Source organism: Sitophilus oryzae, unplaced genomic scaffold (genome assembly GCF_002938485.1).
Source record: "Sitophilus oryzae breed Bouriz unplaced genomic scaffold, Soryzae_2.0 scaffold_684_pilon_pilon, whole genome shotgun sequence".
Lineage (NCBI taxonomy): Eukaryota > Metazoa > Arthropoda > Insecta > Coleoptera > Curculionidae > Sitophilus > Sitophilus oryzae.
In genome coordinates, this window is record NW_022147289.1 from 2,944,331 (window position 1) to 2,963,267 (window position 18,937).

The 18,937-nt window shown below is 33.3% G+C and overlaps 1 protein-coding gene across 4 annotated transcripts in view; it reads right to left on the reverse strand.

Annotated features, from left to right (window-relative positions):
- LOC115888179 (protein FAM151B-like) overlaps window positions 1-18,937 on the reverse strand; it is a 73,198-nt gene that overhangs the window by 45,102 nt on the left and 9,159 nt on the right. The window contains exon 1 of one of the 4 annotated variants that reach the window (XM_030907799.1): window positions 17,143-17,239. The exons of 1 other annotated variant lie outside the window; for it this stretch is intronic. Coding sequence is in view for 2 of the 3 variants with exons in the window: in XM_030907797.1 (XP_030763657.1) it covers window positions 6,432-6,481 (50 nt within the window). In the remaining variant the exon portion in view is untranslated. Of the gene's footprint in view, window positions 1-6,301; window positions 6,328-6,431; window positions 6,497-17,142; window positions 17,240-18,937 lie in introns of those variants that run through there. 2 more of the 4 variants (XM_030907797.1, XM_030907798.1) reach the window with 2 other exon arrangements.

Genomic DNA, 18,937 nt, shown 5'->3' on the forward strand with positions numbered 1-18,937 from the left:
TATGACATAAATTAGGATTGATTGGACGTATTCAATTGTTTTCGGTCACTTCCTGTTTTACTCAAAATGACTACAACTTTTGATGTCGTTATGAACCGCATGTTACAATTTCAAATATCCATATTATGCGAAAGTGTCAATAGGTGACATATGATATGTCATTCTATCTAGAGTGTAATTTTCTATCGAATAAGGTAAAAAAATACTGAGAGTGTGATTTAAAAGTAATTTTCGGTGAAACAGAGGAACTGACCGAAAACAAGTAAATACGTCAATCAATCCTAATTTATGTCATATACTAACATACCAAATCTCGTTTTTTATCTGAAAAAATAAAAAAGTTATAGGGGTGAGCCACTTTTGAGACGCACCCGGTATATCCAAAAACCGAACATAAATGATTTGCCATATGAAAAAAATAGATAATTATCTTGTTTGTCCGTGTATATGTATGTACGTTATTGAGGACGAAATGATAAAACAAGATATAATTGTTAGGCCACTTAGACGAGTAAGTCAACAGTACAGGTAAAAATTAATATTACCTTTATCACGAGATAACTCGGATATTTTTTATGTAATAGAACAGTTGCTAATAATCTACATTGTGAAATAAGTGTTCGTTTAAAAAAAACAATGGAGTTTGTTCATATTTATATCAATGTCATAATCAATTAATATAAAAAGAGTTGGGAAGATACACAACCATGGCCAAATTCAGCCATGACAAGGCTGAGTTGATTTCCCCTTACGTCTCAAGTGCAGTACGGTCGAGCCTCTATTCGTTCTGCAGTCAACGCATAAAAAACTCATTTTCTCTAATCCGGCTAGCCAAGGCACATCGAAGGAGGTACAAAACTGAAAGCGACAATGTTGCCATATTAAAAAGTGTAATATCAGTAATACATTTCACGAAAATATCTTTGGATTAAAAATCCGCGTTTATGTTGGCAATTCCAATCCAGTCAATATACAGAGTGGTGCCTCTCATACGCCGCGGAAGCTCCAAGGAGAACGGTAATTTATATCCAAATGAAATTTTGGCAGAATATGTTGGTTAATTGAAAGCATTTTATAAAAATATATAGAATTATACAGGGTGTCCCCAAAAAAATTTACACATCAAATTTGTGTTTTTTCTAATGGACCCTATATATTCATTGATTTTCGGATTCTAGGAAAAAATAAAGGTGAGAATTAAAGAAATGAAATGATGAAAATGAAGAGTAAATTTTAAATTTCGATAACAGCTACCTAAATTTTAGTTGATCTTGTATAGCCTGATATTTAATTACACTAACCATTGTAAAACCAAATTGAAATTTGACCCAAAAAGTTATACAGGGTGAGACAAAATTAATATGGAACATTAGTTACTTTTAAAAGTAAGTTACTCCTTTATTTTAAATGGAACACCCAATATATTTTTCCGGTGTTCAATGGGGAATTTATATATCTTCAAAATATTATTAAGGTTGCCTACCCCTCAGACAAAGATTTTCCAAGATATTTTAATTTATATGATTTTGCGTCAGTAGATCTTTATTATTTGAAAAAATCTAGGGTGGCTGTGTGATATACCTTTTGTCAATTTAACAAAAATTAAAGATTTAGAGTAAAATACTCAACGGTAATAAAAAGATACACGTTTAAAACATGTTTTAATGATTATAGAATTAAAGCTAGATATAACTTTATAATTCTGTGACAAAAATTAGCTAGATGAAACCAAATGCTCAAAATGCTTCCTGTCCTGTTAACTGCATAAAATGATTGTCTTTTCAAAAGGATCTTAAGGATTTTAAAAGGCATATGTGGAGTTCTACCTCGAAAAGCAGCTACAATCATTTCTTTCATTTTGTCGACAATAGTTGGTCGAGTTTTGTAAACACTGTCTTTAACATATCCCCATAAAAAATCCAGACTAGATAAAATCAGGAGCGTTTAAGTGTTTATTAATTGGTGAAAGCACACTGCATTCACCAACTAATAGAATCATATCAATTCTTTCTGATGTAGGATAAGTTTGCATTTTCGGCAAATTTCTGAAAATTTTTTTTGTTGTTTTTTTGTTTTGACACAAAATGGTAACTAGTTGTTAAAGTTGGACTAATTAGACAGCTATGTTGAAGTAACGTCAGACATATCACAGCCACCTAGATTTTATCCTATATTTATTTATAATAAAGATCTACTCACATCAAATCATGTAAATGAAAATATCTAGGAGAATCTTTGTTTGAGAGGTAGGCAACCTTAATAGTATTTTGAAGAGACATGAATTCTCCCTTGAATATCGGAAAAATATACTGGGTGTTAGGTTAGGTTAGGTTAGGTTTGGTAATTATTTTTATTATATTAATTATTAAGCGTGTCGAATGCTGGTAAAGGATCTCGAGGGGTCTGCCTAATGTCGAGTTGGGTAGGCCACACAAATCTCGAGAATGTCCACTGAATCTAAAAGCTCTGCCAGTAAGTCCTATTTCCTACGTCCCCGAAGGTTCATGAGAACCGCGTGACCACTGGAAATGTATGGCAGTCAATGGATGCCTGTTATACAGCTAACAGGAATAGGGCGATGGCGAATCTCCGGCGCCACAAAACCGGAACCCCTCGGCTAAGGCTGGGTATCCCGACAGAAAGACCTCTGGTCCTCCAGGTTGGGGGTTGGAGCGACGGGCTAGCACCCTGTCATCCGGAAAATAATTACCTTGCTAAAAATTTCGACCAAAAGCCTCGGAACCAGGACGGATCAAATCGAAGACGACAAACGCTACGGAAAAGAACGCTACGGAAAAGGACTTTGAAACTAGCCACGTGGAATGTGCAAGGTATAAGGACCAAACAACAAGAAGTGTTTGGTCCTTATACAAGAAAGGCAAAGGAACGGAGACTGTGGAAGAGTACATCCACATATTTAGTGGTGTAAACAAGGAAACTAGGGCAAAAAGGGGCGTTTCGGTAGCTATACACAAAAGACTAAAACACAACATAAAAAGCTGGGACGAAATAGACGAACAAATTATAAAAGTCGAAATACACAAAAACCACCGACAAATGATAATAATAGGAGTATGTGCCCCTAGCGACGATGCGAATCCTTTAACAAAAAATATGTTTTTCAATAAACTAACGCACATAATATCCGACATTAAACACGATAAAGAACTATTCTTACTGGGAGACTTCGACTCAAGAAAGGGAACAGAAACCAATAGCCCAGTGGTGGGGCAGTACGGAGAGAGGTCAACCAACGACAATGGTCTCAGGCTAAGAGGCATGTGCGAAAGCCTAAATTTAAAAATTATGAACGGCTTCTTCCCTCATAAAGACATTCATAAGTTTACGTGGACTCAACCAACTCGCCAGCTACGCTCCATAATTGACTATCTGATACAGCGACAAAACTCAAAACTAAAAACCATTGACGTAAGGGCTTACCGTGGAGCAGAATGTGGATCGGACCATCATTTGGTGGTATCAAAAACAGTAATAGAGTACAGAAAAATGTACACTGTAGTAGATAGAACTAAACACGGCAGATACACGTACAAGTAGAAACAAAAAAATACAATTTAGAAAGTTTTATGCAAGAGTCGACACGATTTCTGTACAAACTAAGACTAGCCAATAAACTAGCATATATAAGAAGGGACAACGTAAACGCTGAAACGTTGTATGAACAAACAAAACAATGCATTCACGAAGCAGCTGAAGAAGCGTTAGGGCAACAAGATAAGCAAACGACGGAAAAACCAGAATGGTGGTCTGAAAACTTAAAAAAACTTATAGAAGAAAAAAAGCGATCCTACCAGAAATGGCTTAGTACCCACAGCGACCACGACAGAGAAGAATATGCAAGATTAAATAGAATGGTTAAACGCGAAGTAGCTAAAAGCAAAAACAAAATGTGGGAAACCAAATGTGAGAGAGTGGAAAGATATATGGGAGGTACAAGAGTGTCAGAAGCGTGGAAGACAATAAGGAACCTTAGAAGAGACGAAAAGCAAAACAGTAAACTAGAACTTATAAGCATGGAAAAGTGGAAAGACCATTACAAACAGTTACTCACAGAAAACAGGACAGAATTCAAACTAGAAGTGCCAGATTTGAAAAACGCAAAAGATATAGATGTAAATGAAATAAGTGTAAACGAGATAAAGAAAGCATTGAAGGTACTCAAAAAATGAAAAACATTTTCATTGAGCTAATAAAGCAGGGACCCGATATATTATTGGAAATACTACCTGATATCTTCAACAGATGCCTGATAAAAAACGAAAACATTCCTGAAGACTGGAACCTGGTGTACATCAGCTCTATCTTTAAGAAAGGAGACAAAAAAAGATGTAGCAACTACTGAGGCATTAGTTTGACAAGCTCAATGGGAAGGTTGTATGGCAGGATATTAAAAGAGAGAGTAGAAGAGAGCTTTGAAGAAACAGAAGAACAAGGTGGTTTCCGCGCTGGGCGTTCTTGTACAGACAACATATTTGTGTTACAACAAATAATTGAAAAAAGGAGAGCTCAAAATTTGGACACGCATCTGGTATTTATAGATTTAGAGAAAGCCTATGACACGGTGCCTTTGAAGAAATTATTTGAAATCTTGGTTGAGACAAATGTGAGTAAAACATATATCAATGCAATCTGGAATATGTACAAAAATCCAAAAAGTATGATCAGACAGGGGAAGTTCCTATCGGAATCCTTCCTGACATCTAAATGACTTAGACAGGGGTGCAGTTTATCACCTACCTTATTTAAAATATATATCCAGGAGGCATTGAAAAACTGGAGAAGGAAGAGTAGAGCTATGGGAATAGAGATTGACAACCACTTCTATCGACCTTGTTCTTTGCAGACGACCAAGTTATTGTTGCAGGTTGTGAGGAGGATGCCGACTATATGTTCAGGAAACTTGAGGAAGAATACGACAGATGGGGACTCAATATCAACCTCACAAAAACCGAATACCTGAAAGTAGGAGAAGAACAAACTGAAGATCCTGAACAACACATACATGAAATTAAAAGGTGTAGCGAATATAAATATTTAGGAAGTATTATATCTGAAGAAGGGAACTCCAAGAAAGATATACATAGTAGAGTTCAACAAGGTAAGAAAGTAATCCGTCTTTTAAACCATCTCCTGTGGTCAAATAAAACATCCATCCAAACAAAGATAAGGATTTACAAAGCAATCGTAGAGCCAATTTTAACATACGGTGCCGAATGCTGTCAATTTACAGCAAAAGAAAGAAGGATGGTCGAGTCAGTGGAGATGGACTTTCTCAGAAGAGTATGTCGCATATCAAGGATGGCACACATTAGAAATGAGGAGATCAGGCAAAGAACAAGGCGAATATATACCAGCACCGACAACATCGAATCGAGACAGCTACTATGGTATGGGCACGTAAAAAGAATGGGAGAGGAAAGATGACCAAAAAGGGCAATGGAGTATCGTCCCCAAAGCAGAAGGAAAAGAGGAAGACCTACAACTACGTGGTTAGATGGAGTAGACCAGTATATGAGAGACAGAGCTATTAACCAGGAAGAATGGCAAAATCGAGCAATATGGAGGTCGAAATGTGGGATGCGGCAAAGCTGTAGGACCCCCGCTTTATATATATATATATATATATATATATATATATATATATATATATATATATATATATATATATATATATATATATATATATATATATATATATATATATATATATATATATATATATATAATTAATTATTAAGCGGACTGATGCTTCCAGCTATATTTAAAAAGCTCTCCCATGCATTTTTCGTTTTAACTAAATTAAGTCTTGTAACAAATCTATTAAAACTTTGGGTAGTAGTACCAAGTTTTGCATTTTTTTCCTTCAACAGATTAATAAGTGACTCAAATGAAACATTAATATTTTCCCCTGATTGGTGCTCAGTGAAGCCTTGACAATTTGTCGTATCATTCTTGGGTAGTAGACTAATATCTGAACTCATATTATCTGAAAACTCAGGAGCTTCAGTCATAATTTCATTTAGCTTTTGATTTGTAAATGGCATATAAAACTCTTTCGGCTGTACATTTTCTCCAAAAGCTAGTTCAGCCATTAAGTAAAACACGTATTACTTGTGTCTTGTATGCTAAAGCGCGTGGCAGAATCGCGCTGTGGCTAGATCAAGGGTCATAATGTTTTCGCACAAAATAACATTCTGACCCTGGAAACAAAACATCGAATTTGATTGGTCAGTTTTTTGCGCTGTGGCTAGATCAAGCGATATAATGTTTTAATGCTTACCGTAGTTCCATAGATTTCCATGCAAATAATCGTGAGTCGGCAGGCTGGGTACAAATAGGCTGTGGTATATTAATAATAATATAAGAAATAAAATAATATGGTGTTTCGAATATTAAAAATAAATACTTACAATCTATTAAGTACACTTTCAATAATTTGTTGTTGTACGTTACGATGCATAAACGAAATAAAAAAATATTATTAATTTCAATTCTCCTACGAGTCCTACGTCAATTAATTTAAGACACAATTTAGCAAATTGTTTCTTATCTCACGTATTCATTGCGATTTTTATTTTCAGCCACCCAGCACTTTACTTTATAAGTATAATCACTTTATTTAAGTTATGTTCATAGAAAGTTTACACCCTGGGAAAAAATATTCACGATAAAATCTGTGCACATAATGTCATAATAATTTCGAGCTTTGCACATTCTTATCTGCTACAATGCAATAATTGCGAAAAATATGAAATAACTAGACAAGTAAAATGCTTTCGACAAGCATACCGATAGTCCCATTGATACGACTTCAAGAAACTGAAATGATTAAAAAAAATATCCTTGTGAATGCAAGGTTTTATTAAAGAAATTTTCCGCGAAGGAAATGTAATGTTCTTCGCGGTTTAAAATATTTGCTATAAAAATGGAAAAATTGGATTTTAACGTATACAGGGTGTTTCATATCAATATAGGTCCGTTTCTGCATTGTTTCGTAGCTACAGGGTGTTAAAGTCTTAATATTTTTTTCGATTTAATATAATTTTCTTCCAAGTACTTTTAGTGATTCAAATGAAATTTTGGGGGTAAAAGTCCTACATAGTTTATTGCTGAAAAAGCGTCGATAATTTTATCAGGGACGTGCATATGGGTCATCACTGGAATATTAAAATAAAAACATGTGCGCCACTGACTTTTCTTTTGATATTAATATTATGTAGACCGTTTAATGCCAATTAAAAGTTTTATCTTGATATTTTGTCGAATTCGGCTTCCTTGATGAGATAAACGCAATTTTATTAATCACAATTAATAAAATTAAAATAAAAATAAGATTAATAAATTATATATTTTACCTAATCTATTATGAAATATTATTACTATTAGTCCTACCTTTTTTACTACCAATTTCAAATAAAAAAATAATGGTATTTAAGATTATTAGATTGATTGGATTACAAATAGACTAATTTTAATATGTTTTAACATCCTGTAACTCTATAAAACTATGCATTTCCATACCCATGTTTATGTTTATAGGAACTTTTTTTCATATTTTTTGATGAGGTTCAATGAGTATTTATTTCAAACTTTCGCAAGTTAACGATATTAATTTTTTTTAAAGGTTGTTATTAGACTTGGAGCAAGGCAAATTAATAAAATTGCGTTTGTCTCATCAAAAAAGTCAGTGGCGTACATGCTTTTTTTTAGAAAAATATTCCAGTGTTAAACCTTATGCACGTCCCTGGCGAATATGTCCATATTTTGTTAGCTTTAAAATATGTCGCATTTATAGTAACTTTTACCCTCAAAATTTCATTTGAAACACTAAAGAAGGACACTTGGAACCAGGGTTGGAAAAAATCATGATTTTTTTTTAAAATCCAAAAAATCAGATTTTTTTTATTTAAATCAGATTTTTTTGATTTAAATCACATTTTTTTGCTGCAACTGCATTTAGAGGTCTATCTGGCTATTTGGTGAACATAATAAGCAGGTATCTTGATAATAGATTTATAGTTCTCAATAGAGAAGATGAAAGAGAGGTATTCGGTGGCGTCCCACAGGGCTCGGTGCTGGGGCCAACTCTGTGGAACATATTATACGACAGTGTCATGGGGAGCTTACTGTACCAGGTGGGATAGAGTTAATCTGTTATGCCGATGATCTTGCTGTGATAATAACAAAAAAACTAAAAGAAACAAAAAAATAAACGACCTCGACCTAATGCAGACTGTGGATGATACACTAAAGATCATAGCCAGATGGATGCGTGAGCACAGACTCGAAATAGCTGTGGAAAAAACAGAGGCGATTTTACTGAGCCGCAAGAGAAAAGTTGACCATATAAGGTTTAATTTTAAGGATATAATAATAAATCCAGTAAAGCAAGTCAACTATCTTGGATTCCACATAGACCGTGCACTCACGATGGGCCTGCACATCAAGGAGGTGTGTCTGAAATCACAACGAACTGCTAAAGCGTTGTCCGCAATACTGCCAAACGTTCGGGGCCCAACACCAGCAAAGAGAAGAGTGTTAGCATATGCGTGCCAGAATACTATTATGTATGGAGCACCTGTGTGGAACGAAGAAACCAATATGCACGTAAATAAAAAAAGACTTGAAGGTGCACAGAGAGTCACGGCTTTGAGGGTCTGCTCGGCGTATCGGACAACTTCAACTGAAGCAGCCTTGGTGATATCGGGTCTGGTGCCCTTGCATCTTCTCTCAAGAGAAAGAGAACGACTCTTTCTCAAGGGTGAAGTACAAACCAGGGCAAGCAGAGAGATGGAGAGAAACCGCACAGTGCAGCAGTGGCAGGCAGAATGGGAAGTATCACAAAAAGGACAGATAAGATGGACATATAAGCTCATCCCAAATATAAATATGTGGATTAAAAGAAAGCATGGAGAGGTAAACTTCTATCTTACTCAAATATTGAGTGGCCACGGAAATTTTGGGAGTTACCTGTGTAAAATTGGAAAGGGGGAAGTCGCGGAATGCCGATACTGTGCTGAACCCAATGATACTCCAGAACACACAATGTTTGCTTGTCCAAGATGGGAACAGGAAAGATGTGAGGCACGCATGACGATTGGTGGCAACATCTCCGCAGATACCTTCTTAAAATCGGTAACAGAAAGAAGAGAAAACTTTGAAGCCATCTCAAAACTGGCCCAAAATATACTAGAGGCAAAATACAGCGAAGAGCAGGGGTAATGACAAAAAAGGAACAGTCCGGCGTCTACTTGAGGAGATGCGTCCAGGGGGTCAGGTAGACGTGGTAGGAGCGAGGGGGTGACGTTTAGTGGGTAGTGTCCTCCAGTCAGCTTAAGGAGAGATTGAGTCCCACACTCCGTACGTAAAGGTATTTTACACCTCCAAAAAAAAAAAAAAATTTAGAGGTCTAATGGATTCACACGAAATTACTTCAAAAATCGGTCCAACATTTAAATTGATGAATAGATATTTTTATATAATTTTATAGCATTTACAATTATTTGTCGATTTATTAATAATAAATTATATCTGTTATAGAAATATTTTTTCTAGTTTTCTAGGATACATTTTTATAACTTTTACAGTTATTTTTTGATTTATTATAAAGTTTCAATAAAATTATTTCTTTGATTTAAATCACACGATTAAAATTTAAAAAATCACTTGATTTAAATCATGCCAACCCTGCTTGGAAAACTTGGAAGAAAATTATTATAAACCGAAAAAATATTATTGACTTTAACACACTGTAGCTACGAAACAAAGCAGAATCGGACCTTTATTTATATGAAAAATAAACGTTATTATAAATTAATTAGTAATTAGTAAATTATTTTTACGTGAAGAATCTCCCCACATGTTTTTTTAAACATCCTGTATATCTATAAACTACAGCCACCGGCACGAAAAACGGGCGCCTTAAAATTTTGATGTATATTTTAAAGTTTAATATATTTTGTTCTAGTGGGCCCATTTTGATGATTTTTTATGCAATTTCTAGCTAAACCATTTGCCTTTTTGGTATCTCTTTCTAAATTAAAAAGAAAGTTTCCATCTGTCAATTATACGAGGGAAAACAAAATGTTGATATTTTGGTGAAAGTTTCAAACACCCTGTGGAGTTCGTTAACAAAGCAAGGAATTTAAAAATGATTTTATCATCTGGGCACGTATTTTCTCGATAGTTTGTTTCTTGATTCATCTCAATAGCTTTATTTTTATTGGAGATATATTCCCTTTTGAAGAAGACACCCAAGTAGCATTTGGACGTTATCTAACGTCGGGTATACGTCGCGTTCAATAAACCCGACGTCGGGTACCAACGTCGGTTCGACCGCCTGACGACCCTTATTTGCACCTAAATGGGGAATACAGATTCGGGTCGCCTCGACGTCGGTATCTGACCTAATAGGGAATGTAATAATTCTACCAATTACCAACGTCATATTACGTTGGATTTTAGTTACTTAAAATTCGTCGCTAAGCACTTACGTTACGTTTGGTTTCATATTCGCTACCAAGAATACATAAAAACCTAACCAAACTACCTAATTACAAATGGATTCATAATCACTCCTCGAAACTATACACCTATAAGTGCCTACCTATAATTTCATATTATAATTCTGAATCATTAATCCAGACATCAGTTTTGTCAACGGAAGTCACTTTTTTGATATATCTGATTAAAATACTCCGGAAAACAACGAGCGCCTTCAAAATTAGGTAGATTTATGAAATAAAAATATCTATAAAAAAGTAACTCGCAAAATATATTTTTTTTATTTTCTAGCTGGTTTAATCATAAAACTGTACTGTGGTTCCCCCCAAACCCAACCTTATCAATATTATTTTACTGGAAATCGGAATGTGAATATAAATTTTAAAAACAAAAAACGATTTTAAAATGGCTGACAATCGGACACTTGTTAAGAATGGTGGATTTCTGTGTCCGACTTAATATGAACTACCAATATACCAATTCCGACCGGGTCTCCAACATTAGTCGTCTCACACGACCGAAGTCATCAAACCGGACGACCGGCAATCGTATTATGACGTATATAATTCCAACGTACGCCACGTAACCTCACTTTGCGTATCAGTGATTTGTGGATTTGTGCAACTATATTTTAGTTTTTGTTTTCTCCTTAAAAAAATGGGTAGCCACTTTTTTAAGATAGTATATATACAAAATTTAAAAGAATTGGAACCAGTACCTCACATGTGGAAGGAGGATGGGGTCTGCTGGTTTCCTAAGCTAAAAATAAAATTAAGATGCCCCAATGTAATGCAGCATCTCTTCCGGATAAAAAGCATTCGTGGGTAGAAGCAAGACATCACTACTACTATTATTATTTTGCAAAAGCCTCGACCTCTTTCTGTAAAATGTAGATGAATGTCTAAATGCCTTTTTAGTGTTTTTTATGCATAATAAAACAAAATTAAGTTTGTTTACAAAAACTTTTTATTAGATTATCTTCATGATGTTCATTAGGCCGCAAGTGCTACTTAATGGGTTGTATTTACGGACGTAAGTAGAGATACGTAAATTAGGTTATAAATATGAACATAAAATACAACAAAATATAATTGGACGTTACTTTAGGGATTATCAGTGAGACGTATCCTATTCGGACAACGGGTAGACGTCAGGCTAGTTCAAGTATATGTACGTCGTGCAAGCCAACGTGGAAACGACGTTGGGAAATTAATAAAACTGGTACGTTGTTATTTTGTACGTCGACAGATCGTTGGATTTACCGACTCGGATCCAACATCGTCGCTTTTAATAGGAAAGCGACGTCACCGGTCGTATCACCAGCGCCCGACCTAAATTTGCACAAAGTCTGACGTCGCTTCAGGTCAGATTTAGTTCGAAGTCAGATAGATGCTACTTGGGAGTAATCAACATCTTTGACAGTAACGATTTACAGCAATTATACATATTTTTTTTTACTTTGATCTAAATTATTAATAATTATCAATTATCTCTGTTACAATCTTAACAATCCGACAATAAAAGGTATTATATTACCTATAATACTTATTGCTTATACCTATTGTCTAAAATTTATCTTAAAAGAACACTTTACATTTTGTTTTCTGACTAACAACAAAAGATGTCAAAAATATTTGCTTCCTTTTAACGAGTTAAGTATTTTAATGTAAGTTATTTTTAACTATACCGGGTGAGTATGAAAAGTGACTCACTCCTATAACTTTTTTAATTTTTTCAGATAGAAAAACGATATTTGTTATGTTAGTATATAAGATAAATTAGGATTGATTGGGCGTATTCAGTTGTTTTTGGTCACTTCCTGTTTCACCGGAAATTACAACTTTTGATTTTTAAATGGCACCCTCGGTATTTTTTTACTTTATTCGATAGAAAATTTCACTCCGAAGAGAATGACATATCATATATCAACTTTTGACATTTTCTTGTATGGTTTATTTGAAATTATAACATGCGGTTCATACCAAAAATTTGACTCGAAATACCAAGTGTGTGGTATCAAATTATTCGTAAAAAAATGCTTTTTCCAAATGTGCTAATGAGCCACCCTTTTTCCATTTGAAAAAATTTAGATATGATTAAAAATACGATTTGGGCATCTTTTAACCGGCCAGAACAAGACACTAAAAACATTAGACGATCAAATCTATTTTTCAAAGGCCCCTTAAAAGTGAGTGTTTTTAACATAGCCATGGCACTCTAGATTTAAATTTAAATTACAATTTTTTATTAAAGCCAGAATGTCAAGTGTTGATATATGATATTCAGAATGCTGTTTTCTATCGAATAAAGTAAAAAAATACCGAGGGTGTCATTTAAAAATCAAAAGTTGTATTCACTTCCGGTAAAATAGAAAGTGACCAAAAACAGTTGAATGCCGTCAATCAATCCTAATTTAGGTCATATACTACCATACCAAGTCTAGTTTTTTTATCTGAAAAAATAAAAAAGTTATAGGGGTGAGCCACTTTTGAGACGCACCCGGTATATAGATATAGTTAATAATTTTATAAAATAATTTATTTTTTTTACTTAAACCCTTATTTGATATCCCCACGCTATTATAGAATATTTAATACGGGTCTTTATTGGCAATGATTTAAAATTTGGTATGTTACATCCCCTAGATCTTAGTTTATGTTTCTCAATGGCATAAAGTAAAAAAATAAAATTATCCAAGATTTTTTTCTATACAGTATGTCCCCGGATTGTCTTTACAAGAGACATTCCGTCAATTAAAACTAGACAAGTTTTGTAAATTTCTAAAAAAATTGCCAAACAAAACGCATTTCTATAGTAATATAGTTTTGTTTTCATTCTTTGAGAGATTGCTATTAATAAAATTTTAATTAACGTTATATTTTTTGTTCTTTTAAAGTGTTAAAGAAGCATCAAATTTATTTTCTTCAATGTTACGGAAAGGCTGATAATAATTTTCGGAAAATGTAATACTTTGACAACATCAGCAAAAAATATAACGTTAATCAAAATTAATAATAACCGTCTATCAAAGAATAAAATCGAAATTATATTACCATAGAAACGCCTTTTGATTTTAAGGACTTAATGTTTTCTCGTTTTTTTTTGATCTTCTCTAAAACGGTATGGAAATTTGGAAAATTATAAGCAGGATTAACTATTTTAGAACAAGCAAAATTTTTATGGAGAATGCATTTTTCTCAAAATGTCAGTAATAAAAAAAAGTTTTCCTCTGGTAAAGATAATCTGGGGACATACGCTGTAATATTTTTTACTTATTTGGGACACTCTGTATCTTATAAAATTATTTTTAAATTGTAGCTCTAATAGTCCCTCAACGAACCCAAAACATACAATTTGTAAAAATCTAATCGTTTAGCTACAATACTCCGTGTCGTATGTGGTGAACAGCCCTGTATAAATATTTTTATATGTATGTTGTTTTGCTGTAAAAAAAGTGCAAGCGATTATTTTTTATGCAGAATTTCAAGTAAGAAAGTTAATCAAAACCAGATCTTGTTCGACTTGAAATAAAAATAGTAAATATATTATTTAGTAGTCATATTTTAATTTCATGTAAAATATATTCAAAACATAATTATACACATACATGTATTATTATAGTTATTAACTATTATTGCCCTTTAAATATATTAAAAACTTACCATTAATGTTAAAGTTTAAATTTTGCGACGTTCTTTACTGAAAAATTCCACAATTTTTTTGACATTTGACAGGACAAATATGATCATTTGTCATTGTCATTTGACAAGTATATTATATTCAAAAGTGATGCGTATAATTCAAGAACAGTTAACCTAATAGTACTGCTCATTCAGCCAAAAGTGTCCGCCAGGTGCATGCGAAAACTACTCGCTATGTGACGTCATTGTAGTCCTTGTCATGGTTATTAGTCCTTATCCGGCAACCAATAATACACACACGTGCATTATTGGTTGCCAGCTCGCTTCGTTCATTATTTAGTTTATTTATTTAAACACCTTATATGTATGCAGTATAGAAAATTAACTGTATAAATCGTATTAGATACTCGGATAATGCATTTTTAAGAACAGCAGTTCCCAGCATCACCTTTTGCAAGCATTCTTTTTAGAGTACTTCCATATTTTGCTTTAAAATAATAAACAATATCGTAGGCACTTAGTAAGCACTTTGTCACAATCCACAACACAAAATGAACGTATTTATACACTCTATAGCTCTAAAAACTTCAAAGACACCTTTTTCACACTTAAAATTGACAAAATAGTTAACTCAACATTTTTCAGCTGTTATTTTTATAAGTTTACCATAGGCAACTAATAATACCCACTATCATGACAAGGACTACAATGACGTCACAACTGTCAGCTGAAGCGCGGGAAGAGGCGAACGTACGTCTTATGAGGATGAGCAATCCTATTAGTTTACAGTTCTTGGGTATAATTAAGAAATAGGCTTGTCTCAAAAACCACTTAGTTTATACCGGGTGTTTCTCAAAAATTGCTCACCCCCTACAACTTTTTTATATTTTCATATAAAAAACGAGATTTAGCACGTTAATATATGACATAAATAAGGATTGATTGACGTATTCAATTGTTTTCGCTCACTTCCTATTTCACCGGAAATGACTACAACCTTTGATTGTTAAATGGCACCCTCGGTATTTTTTTACTTTATTCGATAAAAAATGACACTCTGCATATGTCAACTTTTGACATTTTCGCTCAAAAACGAATTGAAATTTGTTTGCCTTAATTTTTTTTTAATTGAAAAAACATTTTAAATTTGAATCAATTAGAGTTCAAGGAGCCTTGGAAAAATAGATTTGATCGTCTAATATTTTTAGTGTCTTGTTCTGGCCGGTTAAAAGATGCCCCAATCGTATTTTTAATCATATCTCAATATTTTTAAATGGAACGAGGGTGGCTCAATAGCATATTTCGAAACACTTTTTTTACGAATAATTTGGTACCACACACTTAGTACCGTATGATCGAAAAAAAACGACGTCCAGTTGGCTGGGAAATGAACATCAATGACATTTCCCATATAAATTTACATATAAAATGACAGCGATCTTCATTCCATAGCCATCGCTGACGCCATTTTTTCTCGATCATACGGTATTTCGAGTCAAATTATCGTTATGCATAATGGCATTTGTAAAAAGTATTTATTATGTATTCAAAAGAAATAATTCGTAAAAAATGCCTTTCCCAAATATGCTAATGAGCCACCCCTCTCGTTTCATTTGAAAAAAACTGAGATGTGATTAAAAATGTAATTTAGGTAATTTTTAACCGGCAATTTTGGCAATTTTATCAAGGTTCCTTGATTAAAAATTAGTATTTTTTACACATCCATGGCACTCTAGATAAAAATTTAAAATACCATTTTTTAAAGCAAAAATGTCCAAAGTTGACATAATATAATATACCGGGTGCGTCTCAAAAGTAGCTCACCCCTATAACTTTTTTATTTTTTCAATAATGAAAAACAACGAGATTTGGTATGTTAGTATATGACATAAATTAGGATTGATTGGACATATACAATTGTTTTCGGCCACTTCCTGTTTCACCGGAAATGACTACAACTTTTGATTTTTAAATGGCACCCGCGAAATTTGTTTACTTTATTCGATAGAAAATGATACTCTGAATAGAATGACATATCATATGTCAACTTTTGACATTTTCGCGCATATGGTTTATTTGAAATTATAACATGCGGTTCATAATGTTAATTTAACTCGAAATACCAAGTGTGTGGTATCAAATTATTCGTAAAAAATGTTTTTTCCAAATATGCTAATGGTTCGCTAAAAAACGTTCCATTTGAAAAAATTGAGATATGATTAAAAATACGACTTGGCCATCTTTTAACCGGCCAGGACAAAACACTAAAAACCTTAAACGATCAAATTTATTTTTCCAAGAGTCCTTGATTAAAAATTAGTGTTTTTAATATAGCCATGGCATTCTAGATTGAAATTTAAAGTAAAATTTGTTTTTAAGCGAATATGTCAAAAATTTTCATATGATATGTCATTCGATTCAGAGTGATATTTTCTATCGAATAAAGTAAAAAAATATCGAGGGTGCTATTTCAAAATCAAAAGTTGTAGTGATTTCCGGTGAAACAGGAAGTGACCGAAAACAATTGTATATGTCAATCAATCCTAATTTATGTCATATACTAACATACCAAATCTCATTTTTTCATCTGAAAAAACAAAAAAGTTATAGGGTTGAGCCACTTTTGCGACGCACCCGGTATATCATTATATTTAAAGTGTTATTTTCTATCGAATAAAGTAAAAAAATACCGAGGGTGCTATTTAAAAAATAAAAGTTCTAGTCGTTTCCGGTGAAACAGGAAGTGACCGAAAACAATTGAATACGTCAATCAATCCTAATTTAAGTCATATACTAACATACAAAATATCGTTTTTTTCATTGAAAAAAAATATGGGGGCGGGAAATATAGGCCAAAATATCGGATACTGCCAACAATTTTCAACACTGGATCAATTTAAGTAACAAAAATATATAAAAAGGTTTAGAAAACTTATGTTATTTACCTCAAGTTAAATATGTAAACAAAACAACTTACGTCACTTCAAAGAATCAAAACCCAATAAAAACAAAAGATTCTTAATTAAAATCACTTGAACCGATTAAACTGAAATGCACTCAGGCGATGCCGATGCCTAGGTATCGAATCGAACGCCAGCTATCACTCGCTACTGGTGGGAAGCTACACAGAAGCAGAAGCAAGAGCAGTAGACACCAAAGGTAAACGGAAAAATGAAGTGAGCAAAACAATAACATGACCGGAGGTGTAGACCTTTATTGACATTCCAATTGCGTATAGACATCTATTTTCGATTGGATGTTCCCGCAATGTATCATGTCAGCGAAAAAGTTACGATGGGTTACCAATGGGTACCAAAATAGTCGTGGAATTCGTTGATTTAATTATTAGTTTTAATAAGGTGACTGTACAGGGTGTCCCATTTTCATGTTATTTATCGGGGTTCTTGCTTTAGGCCAATAAAATTAAATGGAAAAAAGCAGTTTTGCTGAATTAATTTCCAGCAAGCTGGAAATCGTTTTAATAATACTTCTATTAGGTCCTAAATGCGTGTAATCTGAGTTTGCACCATCCCAGGTGGTGAGTTTAACTTTTAGTAGTCCAAAAAACGCCAAATTTTTGCACCTTTTTTAGTTTTTTGCTTGTAGCTGGAAAACGGTACGTCGGCCGGAGAATATCATTTTATTCAATAATACAGAGGACTAAATTCTGCCTCGAATGACATATAAAAAATCAAATTTGGTTTAGTGTTATAGCCGAAATCCAGTGTTAAAAACAAGAGAGTTTTGAGTCATTTGAAGTTATGTAAGGTAAAGAAATATCAAAATTTTGTACCAAAACAGCACTTCATATTGCTTTGCAATGTTAAAGTAATATACACAACCTGAGTAGAGATTCGAGTAGTAGAAATAAAAATCATTATTTATCAGAGTTCTGTATTTCCGTTGAATCTTTAATAAGTATTATTAATATTAATTAAGTAAGTAAATTAATCATAGTTAATAGTGCATTTAAAAAGGCCCGATTAAATTTATATCTCCGAAACTAAAGTTCCAAAAAAATTCGTAATATTATATCTAGAAATTCATTTACCCACTAGTAGTTATAAAAAGCATTTTTGGTAAACTCTGTCTCTAATAGTTTCTGAAAAATAAAATTATTTTTTTTAAAAATGTCCGATTAAATGAATATCTCCGAAACTAAAGTTTCAAAAAAATTCGTAATATATCTAGAAATTCATTTACCCACTAGTAGTTTGGTAAACTCTGTCTCTAATAGTTTCTGAAAAATAAAATTAATTTTTTTTAAAATGTCCGATTAAATGAATATCTCCGAAACTAAAGTTCCAAAAAAATTCGTAATATATCTAGAAATTCATTTACCCACTAGTAGTTATAAAAAGCATTTTTGGTAAACTCTGTCTCTAATAGTTTCTGAAAAAGTGCAATAAAGTAACAAAAACACTTAAAGTTTATTGATAAAATATAAATGTAATCATGGTATAAATCAATAGCACAAAATGTGACGGTATTCATGTTCGCATTTTCTTAGATGTTGATGGCCCTTCATCTGAGAAGCTTGGAAGGCGCGGTTGCATATCGAGGTCCTCTTCATCGGGATCATTTTCAAACGGACCATCCTCACCTATTTCTGCTTCTACGGCAATGTAGGTCTCATTCTCATCCTCAAAGGGTGCTGAATTCGAGCATGACTGACCGTTGCAGTTGAGGCATATTGTTGAACATTTCATGCCTACTTTTCGGCGGCTGCACTTCCCTGTACACTCCTTTGAACATTTGCAGGACACAGTATT